Source organism: Elgaria multicarinata, chromosome 21, assembly GCF_023053635.1.
Source record: "Elgaria multicarinata webbii isolate HBS135686 ecotype San Diego chromosome 21, rElgMul1.1.pri, whole genome shotgun sequence".
Classification (NCBI taxonomy): Eukaryota; Metazoa; Chordata; class Lepidosauria; order Squamata; family Anguidae; genus Elgaria; species Elgaria multicarinata.
The window spans coordinates 7021321-7038710 of record NC_086191.1 but is presented as its reverse complement, the minus strand read 5'-3'; the positions used below and the strand labels follow the sequence as shown (position 1 = coordinate 7038710).

The 17390-nt window shown below is 44.4% G+C and overlaps 2 protein-coding genes across 4 annotated transcripts in view; one reads left to right on the top strand and one right to left on the bottom strand.

Annotated features, from left to right (window-relative positions):
• Nucleotides 1–883: 883 nt before the first annotated feature.
• LOC134412194 (chorion class B protein B.L1-like) overlaps nt 884–17390 on the bottom strand; it is a 44828-nt gene continuing 28321 nt past the window's right edge. For 2 of the 3 annotated variants that reach the window (XM_063146032.1, XM_063146033.1), the window contains exon 2: nt 884–1661. In XM_063146032.1, the coding sequence (XP_063002102.1) occupies nt 1125–1640 (516 nt within the window). In that variant the 5' untranslated portion in view covers nt 1641–1661 and the 3' untranslated portion in view covers nt 884–1124. Of the gene's footprint in view, nt 1662–3088; nt 3177–17390 lie in introns of those variants that run through there. The other variant, XM_063146031.1, reaches the window with a different exon arrangement.
• On the top strand, nt 15237–15844 carry LOC134412193 (acanthoscurrin-1-like). The gene has a single exon (XM_063146030.1). It carries the CDS (start codon nt 15268–15270, stop codon nt 15811–15813), a length of 546 nt encoding a protein of 181 aa, XP_063002100.1. The 5' UTR covers nt 15237–15267; the 3' UTR covers nt 15814–15844.

Here is a 17390-nt window from a genome sequence, read left to right as displayed (position 1 = left end):
TAGGAATGGGAAACAGACTGAGAGTTACTCACACACTGCCTTCCCCATTGATAAAGGTGACATATTGGTTTTACTCCCCTTTGAATTTGTGCACTCCCTGCTTTAGGAAGAAAGAGGAGCTAACTTTTTTTTCCCACTGGCAAAGGTTACAGTAGCAGCGGCGAGCCAGGGGTGAGAAACAAGCCATTCTAAATTCTGAGTGGCACTTCAGGAGTTGAGGATGTCCACCTCACTGCCCAGACGCTGCCCACCAAACCCTGAACCTTCAAATCCTGGAGTCTTCATGACAGTGCATCGAGAAATGCTTCCGGTTGCTGTTTAATGTGATGCTCTTGCTTCATGTGACACTGATGGACCAAAGCCATTTTCAGGAAAACACAGAGAAAGTGGGAAGTGTTTTTCAGTGGGCTGTCATGAAGATCCACACACACCCCTTGGACAGCTTGCCTCCTTCCAGGACAAGAGCAGAGTTATGATGATCTCAACTTGGTCAAGCTCTACAAAGCCTACATGAAGTCACAAATGGGATTTGTGCGCAATTGATCCTCCATGCAGCCACACATGCCTGTGGTCTTTCAGGCTCAAACCCAGAAAGAGTGCCAAGGACCAGCCCCACAATTACATGGTTCTGTGTTGCCTTGTGATTCATAGAAAACCTACTAAACTGACCCATGGTTCAGGCAATCCAGAGACAGCAAGGGAATCCAGGTTGCAACCCAGCAATGGGGGTAAGGATGCATACGGTTCACTATTTCGCCCAACAGAAATCTGTATACCCATCTAAATCTTGAGAAAAGGTGGAGTACACACTTCCGGTCTAAAATTTGAATTCAGAGAAAAGGTTGCTTAACCTCCAGGATGACAGATTCAAAAGAGACATTGGTTAGAATGTTGCAGCAGAAACTTTATTGGAAACATATATATATATAAAAGAAATGGCAATAGAAGTTGTACAAGATTTAAGAGCAAAGCAGGGAGCGGTAGAGAGAGAGAGAGACTCCCATCGTCATTCTGGCCTTCCACGGGTTCATCTGCTCTAAACCCAGGGTTAGAACAGTCTGCAATGAATCTGTGTCTTGTCTCCGATTCCTGGTCATGAGGATATTCTTCTTGTCTTTCACAGTCTAGCTGCACACGCTACTACGGCGGCCAGACCTTCTCCCAAGGAGTCCTCCTCTCCTCCAGCCCAAGCCTCCAAACGAGCCACCTCCCAATCCAAAACCTCCATACAAGCCTCCTCCCAGCCCAAAGCCTCCATAGGCACCAGAACCAGCCAGAGAACAGGGGGTGTTGCCTCCGACGGAAACAGGCTCACAGCTTGCAGACAGGATGGGCCCTGGGATGGTTACGACAAATGGAGGTGGCTCAATCACAATCTCTGCAGGTGGGATTTGGTTGATGCATGAAGGGTTGACTCCAGCAAGGGTGCCGAGCTCTCCTGAGCTGGTGCTTCCTCCGAGCAGTCCACCAGAACCATATCCCCACCCACCAGAGCCCCATCCACCATAGCCATAGCCAAGACCTCTGTGGCCAAGACCTCCATAGCCGAGACCTCCATAACCGAGACCGGCAGAGCCGAAACCAACCACTGGGGTAGAGGCACAGGATGGGACGGCACAGGCTGGACCACAATAGGCCATTTTCTGGGTGATGGTGGGTGTCTGGAACAGAAACAAGAATGAATGAGGGCCACAGACAATGCAATGTACATTCTCTCTAGTTCTCTCTGCCGTCTGTCTCTAAGTGTAATGGCAGAAAGTGGTACTCTGTGTTGTTCTCAGAATATCGTAAATATGCTTGTACGGTTTGGTTTTCTGAATATAACATGGAAGATTAAATCTACTGAAGCCACAGTGGTCCTTCAATACTGGGGCAGCCATTGACCTTAGAGGCCGTATGTCAGATGCCAACCTCATGGCTGGAGTTGGATGTGAAGTCAGAAATATAAACAATCAACTGACCCAAAGCATTAAGACTAAAATTCTTGCTTCTGTTTCTCTCGCCAGATTTTTTGCAAAACCAATGCCCTAACACAGCCTTCAGTAAGTTGGTGTTCACCAGCTACATTGGACTACAGCTGCTATGATTCTGCAGCACTATTGTGGAAGTTGTACTTCCATATGACACACTATATCTCATCCCTACTTGCCACAGAAGGAGCAGCAGACAGATGTTTGGGCTGACTGAAACTTTATAATAAGAAAAGAGGTGAGCTCTGGATCAGACCAAGAGTCCATGAAATGCAGCACCACAGTTCTACAAGTGGCCAGCTGTAAGAATATAAGAGCAGTCCTTGTGGATTGGATGAAAGCCACATGTCTCCTGGCATTATGTTCTCACAGTGGCAAAGCCAACACCTGTGTGAAATTCTGAAGCAGGTCATAACTGCAATAGCACACAGCTGCAACCGCCATAGGCATACTAGTAATTGTGATATGTCCTTATTTTTTATTAGCCCTGAATTTCCCACCATTCGATTTCATTTGATGGCCTCATTAGTTTCTAGTAGTTGGAGCAAGGGAGATAAAATCAGAAGTCTCCAAGGAGCCCACAAGCAGGACATAGAAGCAATCACATCTGCCTCCTTTTGCTCACCAGGAACTACTATTCATGGATGAGAATTTCGTTCCATGGTTGGTTTTGCTAAGAATTTACCAGAACATTCTCCATATTCAGCGGGGAACAAAGAACTCAATGTGTTTAATTAATACATGCATATTGGAGAATATGAAACAGAAAGTTTCATCCATCCAAGCCAAGAATTTTGAGAGCTTTGCTCTTTTACTTCAATTCCTCCCCATGCTAGGATCAGCTAAATCAATGGAATTTAAGTTAATTAGATAACTTAAGATAACTTAAAAGAATGAAGAAAAACAATTACCATGTTTGACATATTCAAGTGAGAAATAACTTGAAAAATACATAAACTGGTATGACCACCCATCAATCATTAAGAGGCAGATTGAATCATATCACTATGAGTTCTGCTGACAATTGACAGGACCTTGTGCCTTTCATGAAAACCCTAAACCAACATACATGTGGACTACAGACAGTAATGAAAATATCCCCAGGAAAATGGACTCACCTGCTTTCTCAAGAAGATGTAGCGAAGACGAGGATGTCAAGTGAAGCTGTTGGAATTGCAGACAGATGGTTGGGCTTTTATACAATTCTGTCAGCGCCCCTGTTTTTTTTTGACACCACTTATTTCCGGCTAAAGTTGTAATGTGCTGCAGAAAAACTTCCTTCGCTAAGCAGAAATAGCTTAATTCTTCCTTACTTTGAGCTTCACACAACCATCCTTCAATGTACGCACAGTGAAGTGAATTATTATTCATTTGGTAAACAATTAGAAAGGCTTAGAAACACCCACGCTTAGATAAGGGAACATCAAAGTACTTCAAACAGCTGCTTTCCCCTGTTTTGATATTGGGGTGTTTTTTTTTCCTTTGGGTGAGGCTGCAGTTTTGTTCAGGGCTGGGGGTATCAACCATGGTATCTGTTGGAACTGTAAGATAAATGACTGAGTTGCAAAAATGATGAAATCAGAAGTGCTTTGTAAGGAAGAAGTTGGAAGGAAGTGATGATCTTTGGCTATTCCATGGAGAATAGATGGTGGTATACAAGATGGTATCTCACGGGGTTTAGTCCAAGTTCATGAGAGAGATGGGAGGGATTGAGAACCATCACACCCCCACCAGGAAGTTGCCATACATCTGCATGAAAACCTCCAGCAAGAGAGAGCTCATAACCTCTCTAGGTAACTTGTTTTCTTATGAAGACCTATCTTCCAATGTTCAACTGAGATCTACCCTCCTGGGACTTGCCTACATTAAGCTCCTAGGCCAACATGACCATTTTGAGGCCCACCATGCATGACAGTGTGATCAGCAACCTCAACAGAACTTTGTTTGCCTTTTCTCCAAGGAGGACACTGGGCAATCTATGCTTCTCTCCTTCACCAATGTTATCTGTTGTTATTTGACGATAGGTCAATGTTATTTGACCTATAAAGCCTTACATGTCTTGGGACCACAATACCTGATGGAACGCCTCTACCGACATGAATATACCCGGTCACTACGTTCAACATCTAAGGTCCTCCTCCGGGTGCCTACTCTGAGAGAGGCTCGGAGTGTGGCAACGAGGGATAGGGCCTTTTCGGTGGTGGCCCCCAGACTATGGAATGATCTCCCTGACGAGGCTCGCCTGGCACCAACGCTGCTATCTTTCAGGCGCCAGGTTAAGACTTTCCTCTTTGCCCAGGCATATGGCGGCGCATCTTAATCACCCATGTGTTTAGTGTTTTTTTAACGGTTTTTAATGCTTTATGTGTGTATGTTCTGTGTTTTAGAATTTTAAATTTTGTATACTTGTTTTTATCTCAGTTTTAGAATTTCTGTAAACCGCCCAGAGAGCCCTGGCTATGGGAGCGGTATATAAGTGTAATAAATAAATAAATAAATAAATAATACACAAAACAATATTTTGGTGAAGGCTTATCTCAGAGATATTCACTGCCCCTGGGAGCGTCAGGGCTGAGCAGGGTGTTTGTATCCAGGTGTTTACACTTGCTATCCAATATCTAACCCAGGATTTTTAAATGTTTGGTGCTCCAGATGTTTTCACTTACATCTCCGTTAGCCCTAGCCCTAACAACTAATGGTGAATGATGATAGGAGTAGACCAAAACATCTGGAGAGCATCACATTTTCCATATCTGCTCTAACCACTACTCCTGAAGGGAAGACATAGTCATCATGAATAGTAACCATTAATAGCTTTAACTCCCATAAACTTGAATAATCCCCCTTGAAAAACATCCACATTTTTGGCCATCATGACAGCTTGAGATGCAAAATCCCATAGTTTAATTGTGCTGTGTGAAGAATAACTTCCATCTATCTTACAACATCCAGAGTCATTAGAATAGTTTACTGGGTTTTGGCTCTATGAGAGAGGGAGAAGAATTTATCTCAATCCACTTCCTCCGTAACCTGAATATCTCCGTAAAACTCCATGATGTATCCCCTTCTTGACTTTTATGCCCTAAATAATAAAGCTCCAAACGTTGTCATTTCTATACTGAATTGGATAGTACTGTTATAATTGTTCTAACCCATTCCATGAACAGCCCAAGACATTCTTTTTTCTCTCTAACAGATAGGACAAGTTGATGTCCTCTCTCTTTCCAGTTAAAGAAAATGAAATGACCTGGAGGTGGAGTCTTAACTATCCAAGCCTATCCAGGGGGGAATTTTAGGATGTTTTTAGAATGTTTTAACAATGTATATTATGTTTTAATTCAGTTTTATGTATTTTATATGTACTGTTGTTCCCCACCTTGGTCAAAATGGAAAGGCGGGTAAGTAATGCATTTATTATTATTATTATTATTATTATTATTATTATTATTATTATTTAACTCAACACTGGCAATGAGAGAGCGGCCTCTGCCATAGACTGCATTAAGAGGACCAGGGAGCTTGTCCTTTGCACATTTTATTCATTTTAAAACTTCAGTTTTCCTGAGAGGAAGAGCATGCTAAATAGCCAAATTATACAAACGTGTAGATCAATACAAAGTGGGTTACAAATCAATGTAATTTATTGACTATTTGAACAGTGCTTAAATCACTTCCGTTGTTGTTCAGACTAAGCAGAAGACCTCCCTCGAAGACTAACTCTAAGGCCATGGCTAGACCTATTGGGTCTAGCATGACAGAGGAGGGAGGATCTCGTGATATGGCTTTCATGAGATCTCCCCCTCTGTCTTCACATGGCACATGACATCCTAGGAGGAAGAGGATGTCATGACTACCATTTTGTTTTTGTTTTTTTAAAGGTGTAGGAGCACATACACAAAATTAGAGGTTTCTTTTTTTTAAAAAAAAATCCCTCCTCCCTCCACCCGACTGCCAATGGGCACAGAGCTCTGTGCCCCATGCCTAGCATTACTCATGAGGAGCCAGGACAACCCACAATGCCTGTCCATATGTTCTGTAGTCTCAGGATCATCCCGAGACCCTGGAAAAAGTGGGAGGAATGGCTATGCCGATATCCCGGGACAAGGGAGGGATCATCCCTCCCTGCTCCTGAAGTCCCCTGTGCATCATGTGGATGCACAAGGATGATCCCAGGGTAATCCCCGGAATATTGGCAGGTCTAGCCATGGCCTAATACTCAAACTTTATTTTGTTTTATGTATAAAATGTAGGACACAGTCATTGAGGGTATCTGAACATGCTACAAGTTTGTAGTCATCCAAAGATGAATGTACCCATGCTATTTTCTTCTCTTTTGGATGCCTACATGATTTCATTCTTCATCTCAAGGTCAACCTCAACAACTTCATAAAAATGTTTAATCTTATGATATGATATGATATGATATGATATGATACGAGAGAGAGAGAGAGAGAGAGAGAGAGAGAGAGAGAGAGAGAGAGATGCATGGTAGATTAAAATTTATTTGGCAAATGACATGAGGGTAGACCATGGTTGATGCAAAACACATTTTAAAACACTAACGAATTAACCAACAAACAAAGAAAGCACTGAATGTTGCAAAGGTGTTATCGAATGCTCCTTGAAATGGTTTGATGACCTCTGAGATAAACCCTGGGTGTTTCTCATGCTTCCTGTAATTGTTTTATCTTCTTGTATGATTCATCAATTTAATCTTGCCTGGGTTGAGGTCAATGAAACAGAGAAGAAATATCTTTCTGTCCTGTAAAGTAATTTTATACCTGTTTTTTCCAGTTAACAAAAAGTCTAAAACGAAGAAGAAGTTAGGAAACCAGCTGATGCCAGCAAATGATTTTTTTTTTTATGTGTTGCAGACCATCTTTCTTTACCTGTGCAAAATGAGTGCAAAGCAGAAAGGGGTGTCCACTCCCTTTAATTTGATGAGGAAAATAGCCGAGGCACCTGGATCCAAACCTGGATCCAAAGCCGAGGCACCTGGATCAGCCATGGAGCTCTCAGGGCCAGTGAGGATCCCTGGGCCTAGCCTGCCCCAAAGGTTGTTGTGTGGATAAAATTGGTGGTGGAAAGAAGCATCAATTCCCCAGTGAGCTCCTTGGAGAAAAAGGCAAACTAGAAATGTAATCCCATTATAATGAGAACAAAAGGATGGTGATCACCATTGTCATGCATGATGCCCCCCCCAAAATAGTCACAATGGCCCAGAGCTTCATGAACATGGACAGAGAAATGTAGGTAAGTTACAAGAGGGTAGATCTTGGTTGAACATTGGAAGGCAGGTCATGATAAGAAAATCTGTTCCTAGAAAGGGTATGAACTCTCCATTGTTGGATATCTTCATGTAGAGGATTGACAGCCATGTGGCGTTGATGATTTGGCTCCCAAATTCCTCCATTAATCTTAGAGAGTTGGACAAAACTGTAGGAGATAAGATGTTGTAGACCACCATGTATTCACTATAGAATAGCTAAGGATCATGACTTCTGGAAGAAGAAGAAGAAGAAGAAGAAGAAGAAGAAGAAGAAGAAGAAGAAGAAGAAGAAGAAGAAGAAGAAGAAGAAGAAGAAGAAGAAGAAGAAGAAGGCTAGACTCGTTATTGGACAAATTGAGGTGACTTGTGACAGATGCTAGGTTTTAAGCAGAGGCAGCCCCAGAGCTGTTCTCATTAAATCTCCAGATGTTCCCATATTTTGGAGGAGATACCCATGCATAAGAGACATGTGTCTTTGACCTCCAAAAGTAACCGTATTTCAAATTGCCAGCACTGAAATAAGACTCAACTTTCATGTCCGTCATTTTCTTGACCTGGGCTGGGGAGAGTGTCACCAAATTGTCCTTAGTCTCAGGCAGAAAGATGTATTGGAAAGGTAATAACATTGGGAACAGAACTATCCAATTTGGTATGCATACTGTAACAATTTCATATGTTACTGTGTAGGCGACAAAAGTCAAGGAAGGAGGGTTATTTGACTGAGTTTTACAAAGCTGAGCATGGTGTGGAGAAAGTGGATAGAAATACGTTCTTCTCCCTCTGTCACAGATCTAGAAATCCAACATATTTAATGAAGCTGAATGTTATGAGATAGATAGAAATACTTCTTCAAACATCACATAGGCAAACTATGGGATTTTGTACCAAAAGCTGTTCCAACGGTCAGAAATGTGGATGTTTTTCAAAGGGGATTGGATCCAGTCATGGAAGTTAAGGCTATCAGTGACTTCTATTCATGATGGATATATCTTACTTTCAGGATCACTGTGGCGTAGACCTTAGGGCAAGAGTGGGTCTGTAGAGTTTTGGTCTACAATTCCAATTGTCCCTCACCATTGGTGGTTCTAGCTACAGTTGAATGCGATTTGAAGGCCAAACCATCTGGATATCCACACATTTCCAACCACTGGGTTAGAGTATCAGACAAGGAGTCATGAAACACACAGGGCCAGTCAGTATCCCTGAACCTAGCTTGTCCAAAATGGTTTTGTGTGGATGAAATTTGAGAGAGATGGAAGTCAAGATTCTCCTCGGGGCTTCTTGGAGAAAGTCATAATAGAAATCTAATCTGATTATATAAATCAGTGATCTCGAGAAGTTATGCGCTCTTCCTTGCTGGGGGTCTTCACGTGGAGGATGGACAGTCATCTGGTGCTGATGTTTTGTTCTCAGGTTCCTCCAACCATCTTAGGAAGTCAGAGAAAATTGTAGGAGATACCATATTGTTTTCCACCATGTCTTCACTATGGATTAGCAAGGATTATGGCTTCTGAGAACTGCATGGATTCTTCCTGTACCATAGCTACAACAGATAGCATCAATGATGGAAAAAAATACATAGAAACAAACAGACAAACATGATGCAAAGCTGTCAAAGGATGCTCTTTGAAGTGCTTTGATGATCCCTTATCTAAAACATGGGTGTTCCTAAAAATACATATAATTGTTTCATTTGCTCCCCTCCATGGAGCGTAAATTAAAGGAAGTGTGTTTTGAAGTCAATGTAAGGAACTTGTTTCTGCTTAGCAAAGTAAGTTTTTTGAAAATAGGTGGTGTCAACATTACCGGGGGCTCTGACAGAACAGTATAAAAACTCAAGCATCCCTTTGCAGTTCCAACAGCTTCACTTGACATCCGTGTCTTCACTACATCTACTTGGGAAAGCAGGTAAGTCCCTTTCCTTGGGGATATTTTCAGGCTGGTCTGAAATTCACCTTAGTGTAGGCCTTGAAGCTTCCAGGCGATGTCAAAGGTCCTTTCAGTCAACAGCAGAAACAGCGTCAGATGATTTAGCCTAACTCTGAAATATGGATATGTGACCATATTCGTTGTATTGTCTCTGTCTCTGAGTTTTGTTTTCTTTGTCTACAAAATATGAATAACTTAGCAAATGTTTTTGTACATGCTTAAAAAAATGAATTGTCACAGAATCCTCATCAAACTGCATGTGCTCAGCTCTTCCTAGCATGGAGAGCACCATGTTGTCCCTGCTTGGCATAAAACTCTTAATGATGAGAGACCAAGAAGTTTTGGCAAATCTAACTTAGCCCTTACAGACGTCAGTTACAGGGATCCAACCCCAGACTTTAAAGGGCAAAACATTCCAAACACTCAGCTTGGATGAATGAAATTGTTTGCAATTGAGAACTTTCTGCCCTTTGGTAAACTCTTGTCAGACAAAACTTAAATGAAATCCTGACCTGAACATATGTTCCTGTTGAGCAAGAACAGGTGAACTTTATGGACCTTATGTCCTGCTTGGGGTCTTCTAGGAGACATTTAGCTTTCCCCCCTTGCTCGTAAAACTAGAACCTCATGGGCCCATTGAATGAAATGGAGTGGTTTGGGAATTCAGGACAATTGAAAAGAATAAGGGCATAGCACAACCACCAGTATCAGGAGCAGAATGCTTATTGCTGTGGAAGGTGAGCAGGTGTGTGCTATATCAGTCATGCCCTGCTTCACAATTTCCCATGGGTGTTGAGTTTGCCACTGTGATGTGTTTGGTCCAATCTATAATGACTCCTCTAATATTCTTATATCTGGCCAGTAGTAGAAATGCTGCATTTCCTGGGTCCAGGGTCAGATCCAGCACACCTCCTTTCGTATTATAAAGTTCCATTCACCCCAAACATCTGTCTATAGCTGCTTCCTTGGCAAATAGGGATGAGAACAGTGTGTAGTGTTGGAGTACAACTTCCATAATATTGTTGCAGAATCATGGAATGCATCAATGTAACTGACAAAGCCCAACTTACTGAAAGCTGTGTTGAGTTTTGCAAAAATTCAGGTGAGCTAAATAAAAGCAAGAATTCTAGTCAAAATGCTGTTGGTTGGCTTGTTGTTTACAATTCCGACTTCAAGCCCAGCTCCAGCCATGAGGTTGGGATCTGACATACAGACTCTAAGGTTGTTGGCCCAATCAGTATTGAAGGTCCACCATGGATTCAGGAGATGTAATCATCCATGTCATATTAAACAGTAGGGGTGTGCACGGACCCCCCGCTCCGCTTCACTTGCAGATCCGCCATTTTTCGGAGCGGGTCGCTCCGCCCCGCCCCCGCTCCGCCCACTTCCGCTCCGCTCCGCCCGGAGCTCCGGATCGGATCCGGAGCTCCGTTTTTGCCCCCCCATAGGCTTGCATTGAAAGCTAAAAAAGTAAACAACTTTTTTTCCGTTGAAGTTAGAAACCTCACGTTTGGCACCATGACACCTCATGGGCGTATACACACACACGCCAAGTTTCAAGGCAATCCCATCATCCCCTGATTTTTGGCGAATTTTTGAAAATCGGGCACCCCATTCACACCCCTTGGGATAGCTCCGTCAATTTGCATGTTACAAACCTCAAACTCGGCACCAGGGCAGCTTATCCATGTGTCCACATGCACGCCAAGTTGCAAGCAAATCCCATCATCCCCTGATTTTTGGCGCGGCTCTACCCTCTAACGCACCTCCCATAACCCTAATTCACACCCCTTTAGATAGCTCCGTCAATTTGCACGTTAGAAACCTCAAACTCAGCACCATGATAGCTTATCCACGTGTCCACATGCACGCCAAGTTTCAAGGCAATCCCATCATCCCCTGATTTTTGGGGAATTTATGAAAATCGGGCACCCCATTCACACCCCTTGGGATAGCTCCGTCAATTTGCATGTTAGAAACCTCAAACTCGGCACCAGGAGAGCTTATCCATGTGTCCACATGCACGCCAAGTTGCAAGCAAATCCCATCATCCCCTGATTTTTGGCATGGCTTAACTCACCCCAAATTGTCCCATTCTACAACTACGTCAATTTGCACGTTAGAAACCTCAAACTCAGCACCATGATAGCTTATCCACGTGTCCACATGCACGCCAAGTTGCAAGGCAATCCCATCATCCCCTGATTTTTGGGGAATTTATGAAAATCGGGCACCCCATTCACACCCCTTGGGATAGCTCCGTCAATTTGCATGTTAGAAACCTCAAACTCGGCACCAGGAGAGCTTATCCATGTGTCCACATGCACGCCAAGTTGCAAGCAAATCCCATCATCCCCTGATTTTTGGCGCGGCTTAAACTTTTTAACTCACCCCAAATCAAGTCCCATTCTACAACTACGTCAATTTGCACGTTAGAAACCTATCCTTTGGTCCCATGACAGCTTACCCATGTGTCCCCATGGACACCAAGTTTCAAGGCAATCCCATCATCCCCTGATGTTAGGGGAACTTTTGAAATTTGAACACTCCAGTATGTCAGGGATTTAAAGTTGCAATTGCAGACAGCTCAATGGGGCCAGTTCCAAGGCAATCCCAACATGCCACGAGATAACCCTAAATCTTCTGGCACATTTGAAAAAGGGATTATTGAATTTGATAAAGTCTAAGTGAGCGCAGGAAGGACTTCTCCCCTTAGTCAAAGCAAGACACATACACCATCGCTGCAAGGCGGGAAGGGGAGAATTATTATTATTATTATTATTTATTTATATAGCACCATCAATGGAAAGCAGGCAGGCAGCATGCATTGTAGTGCCGCAAGGATGGCTTGAGCACTAACGCATAGCAAACCAACCCATAAGTGGGCGCAAAGTGAGGCAAAGATGGCTGGTTGTTTCTTTCTAAGCCAGCAGTTACGCCTTGAGGGGCACAGAGGAGGACGATTGGGAGCAAACCAGGCACCAGGCGGGCAGAGAGGCAGGCAGAGTAGGCGAGGAGTCAGTCCTGGCAGATGCCCCACCACAGCAGCACCCCGGGGGAGGCGGGCAGGCAGGCAGGCAGGCTGCGGGCATTTCTGGGGGCACAAGGAAGTGATGGCTGGTTTCTAAGCCAGCATTGCAGTTAGTCACGCATTGCAAACGCAAACCATCCCAGCGAGTCGGTCACCGAGGAGGACAGGCTAGCAGAGGGGCAGGCAGAGTGACATGTCATAGATCTAGTATTGGGGAGGAGTCAGTCCCGGCAGATGCCCCAACACAGTAGCACCCTGGGTGGGCATTGGAAAACGCCATCTTGTGGGTCAATACTTCCCCCACCCCATGTCCTGCAGGGTTGCCTGCCTAACCCTTGTGGGGATGGGAGATGGAGAGCTTAGAGTGGCAGTGCCAGCAGCAGCCTTCGGCTTTCCCCTGGAACCAGTCGCCTTGCCCGCCTCTTTCCCCAGCAAGATCGCCTGGTGCTGCCTATGAAGATGCATCTTCATGCTGCTGGTTCCATAATGCCCTGTCGATGAACCCCTGCTTAGGCTGAGTTTGCAGTGGCGACAGACAGCAAAGCGGGGATCCGCTCCCAACTCAAAGTGGTCCCACACGATGCTTGTCTTTCGTTTCTGTGGTGACACCACCAATTGCCCGCCTGAGCTCTCTGGTGTTGCCACAGAAACAGGGGTGTGGGATGAGACTGGGGAGAGAGCCTCGGCCTGCTGCTGCTCCTCCTCAGCCCCCACATCCTGGAGGCCCACCGCCTCCTCCTCCTCCCCCCCCTCCACTGTGCTGAGGACCTCGTCTAGGTCCATCAGCGGGCTCGTGGGCTGAAAGGAGAATGAAGGAGTTGGGGATACTCCTCCTCCTCTAATGGCACTGCTGCCACGTGCCTCTTGCAAACGGGCACTTTTCCCATTCCCACCCTCAAAAAGAGAACGCCGGGCACAAGTTGCAGAAGAGAGTGGCTCTGCCTGCTGCTTGTCCTGCTTCTGTTTTGGAGCAGTCAGCCAAGGAGTTGCCCGTTTGAGTTTCACAGGAGGAGAGGAAGCCCTGCTGGCAGACTGAGCCTTGCTGCTTTCAGCACGCCTGCTTTCTCTTTTCATGATGACTAACAAAATATTAATACTACTAATACTATGTATAAGGTACTACTAAGAATATGTATAAGAAGAATATAATATGTTTAAATGTAGGGAAATGGGACAAGAACAATAAAATATACTACTACTAATATGTATGAGAATATACTACTAAGAATATCTACAAGAATATAATAATATGTTTTAGAATATTACTAATAAATGTAGGGAAATGGGACAAGAAATGGGACAACCACTACTATAAGAAGAACAAAATATGAATACTACTACTAATATGTATGAGAATGTATACTAATAGACTACTAAGACTATGTCAAAGAATATAATAATAATATGTTTAAGAATAGGGAAATGGTGTGCGTATGCTTTCCCCAAAATGCTCAATCTGTGGCTGCCTGTTGAACTTGACAAAAGCAGCCCACTCCGTCGAAGTTACACAGAGAAGAAAAAGAGAATCCAATTTTTTTGGTATATTTGGTATATAGAAGATAGAAGGAAACACAATCAGGATTTAAGAGAGGGGAGGGGGAAAAAGAACCAACCACTACTATAAGAAGAACAAAATATGAATACTAATATAATATGTATGAGAATATATACTAATGGACTATGTGAAAGAATATAATAAAATATGTTTAAGAATATAAATGTAGGGAAATGGGACAAAAAGTGTGTGTATGCTTTCAAAAGAAAGCTTTCACAAAAGCAGAACAGTCAGGCTTTAATACAGGGAAGGGGGGGGGCAACCAACCCAACCACACACTCCAAAATTCAAAAATAAAGTTTATATTAAATCAAAGTAAGGGGAAAACACAGGGCAAACTAAGCTACAAGTCAGAAAGAAGCAAACAAACACACACACGCGCCAAACTAAACCTATATTAAATTAATCTATCTCCAAAGCAGGAGCACTAGCTAAGTAAGTGTTCCCTCCACGAACGCCAACCCACAAAGAGACACAAAACAGAAAGTTCTCAGGGTGGGTCTGCCTTAGTCCCCCCTCCAACGCTGGGATTGGAGGAGGATGCTTTCTGAGGAGATGAATTCTCATCAGGATTGGGAGTTGAATGTGCCTGTCATCGCTTCCAAAAAAATAATAATAATAAAAAAAAAAAACCCAAACCCCGATTTTTAAAAAAATATTGCACGTGAACCACAGCACGCAGAAAGTTGAGAGTGGTCTCAAAATGACCCCCATCCACGACTCTCTGTGCACAAGAATTTTCAGAACGATAGCTTAAACCCCCCCCCAGTTATCCCCGATTCTTTCCCTCAATGCAATCCTATGGGCGAAAAGCCGAAACGGAGCCCCGCGGTTGACCCTATTTTTAAAAAACTTCTAGCCCGCGACCCGTACGATGCAGAAAGTTGAGAGTGGTCTCAAAATGACCCCCATCCACGACTCTCTGTGCACAAGAATTTTCAGAACGATAGCTTAAACCCCCCCCCAGTTATCCCCGATTCTTTCCCTCAATGCAATCCTATGGGCGAAAAGCCGAAACGCAGTTTGAGCCCCGCGGTTGACCCGATTTTTAAAAAAATATTGCACGTGAACCACAGCACGCAGAGAGGTGAGAGTGGTCTCAAAATGACCCCCATCCACGACTCTCTGTGCACAAGAATTTCCAGAACGATAGCTTCAAAAACAACGTAGTTATGCGCGATTATTTGCCGCAATGCAATCCTATGGCGAAATGTTTTCAAGATGGCGACCGGAGCGCTCCGACTGAACTCGGAGCTCCGAAAAATGGTCGCTTCTCTTCGCCTTGCTTCTAGGGGGTCCGCGGTCCGCTCCTACTCCGCCTCTGGGTAAGGCGGAGCAGGCCAATCCGCTACTGCTTCTACGCTCCTAATCGGAGCGGAGCACATCCCTATTAAACAGAACAAACCTTACAAGCTCATTTACGATATTGATGAGGAAAAAAATGTACATTGCATTGTCTGTGGTCCTCATTCATTCTTGTTTCTGTTCCAGACCGCGTACCATCACCCACAAAATGGCTTACTGTGGTCCAGCCTGTGCCGTCCCATCCTGTGCCTCTACCCCAGTGGTTGGTTTCGGCTCTGCCGGTCTTGGTTATGGAGGTCTCGGCTTAGGAGGTCTTGGCCACAGAGGCCTTGGCTATGGATATGGTGGATGGGGCTCTGGTGGGTGGGGATATGGTTCCGGCGGACTGCTCGGAGGAAGCACCAGCTCAGGAGAGCTCGGCACCCTGGCCGGAGTCATCCCTTCATGCATCAACCAGATCCCACCAGCAGAGATCGTGATCCAGCCACCTGCCTCCGTTGTGACCATCCCAGGGCCCATCCTGTCTGCTAGCTGTGAGCCTGTTTCCGTCGGAGGCAACACCCCCTGTTCTCTGGCTGGTTCTGGTGCCTATGGAGGCTTTGGGCTGGGAGGAGGCTTGTATGGAGGTTTTGGATTGGGAGGAGGCTCGTTTGGAGGCCTTGGGCTGGGAGGTGGCTCGTTTGGAGGCTTGGGCTGGAGGAGAGGAGGACTCCTTGGGAGAAGGTCTGGCCGCCGTAGTAGCGTGTGCAGCTAGACTGTGAAAGACAAGAAGAATATCCTCATGACCAGGAATCGGAGACAAGACACAGATTCATTGCAGACTGTTCTAACCCTGGGTTTAGAGCAGATGAACCCGTGGAAGGCCAGAATGACGATGGGAGTCTCTCTCTCTCTCTACCGCTCCCTGCTTTGCTCTTAAATCTTGTACAACTTCTATTGCCATTTCTTTTATATACATATATATGTTTCCAATAAAGTTTCTGCTGCAACATTCTAACCAATGTCTCTTTTGAATCTGTCATCCCGGAGGTTAAGCAACCTTTTCTCTGAATTCAAATTTTAGACTGGAAGTGTGTACTCCACCTTTTCTCAAGATTTAGATGGGTATACAGATTTCTGTCGGGCGAAATAGTGAACCGTATGCATCCTTACCCCCATTGCTGGGTTGCAACCTGGATTCCCTTGCTGTCTCTGGATTGCCTGAACCATGGGTCAGTTTAGTAGGTTTTCTATGAATCACAAGGCAACACAGAACCATGTAATTGTGGGGCTGGTCCTTGGCACTCTTTCTGGGTTTGAGCCTGAAAGACCACAGGCCTGTGTGGCTGCATGGGGGATCAATTGCGCACAAATCCCATTTGTGACTTCATGTAGGCTTTGTAGAGCTTGACCAAGTTGAGATAATCATAACTCTGCTCTTGTCCTGGAAGGAGGCAAGCTGTCCAAGGGTGTGTGTGTGTGTGTGTGTGGATCTTCATGACAGCCCACTGAGAAACACTTCCCACTTTCTCTGTGTTTTCCTGAAAATGGCTTTGGTCCATCAGTGTCACATGAAGCAAGAGCATCACATTAAACAGCAACTGGAAGCATTTCTCGATGCATTGTCATGAAGACTCCAGGATTTGAAGGTTCAGGGTTCGGTGGGCAGCGTCTGGGCAGTGAGGTGGACATCCTCAACTCCTGAAGTGCCACTCAGAATTTAGAATGGCTTGTTTCTCACCCCTGGCTCACCCCTGCTACTGTAACCTTTGCCAGTGGGAAAAAAAAGTTAGCTCCTCTCTCTTCCTAATGCAGGGAGTGCACAAATTCAAAGGGGAGTAAAACCAATACGGCACCTTAATCAATGGGGAAGGCAGTGTGTGAGTAACTCTCACTCTCTTTCCCATTCTTAAATGCAGTATAGCGATTTTTCTCCTCTTCACAAATGTGCGCTGAGTACTTTAAGAAGAGAGAGGGGCTAGCTTGCTTTCCCCATTCATAAGATCACCACTGTGGTGCTTTCATGGATTGGGAAAACCAGCTAGTTCATCCTATGGCTAAAGGCATAAATAATATAGCTTAGACTGAACCTTTCCTAGTTTTGATTTTTCTAGTGACGCTCATGGTGAAAGTTATAAATGATCTCTAGGACTGAATGTTTCCTACCTTAGATTTTTCTAACAATTATACACAGGTGACTGAAAGTATTATTACACTGGCTGCATTCCCAATGGGACCTGGGAAGATATAGTATACTTAATGGGGAGCATTTCTGTGTAGATATTTGCTCAGCAACTACTCCTAATGGACTTAATTTGGGACTCTTTTACTTTTGAACAAAATCCATTTCCT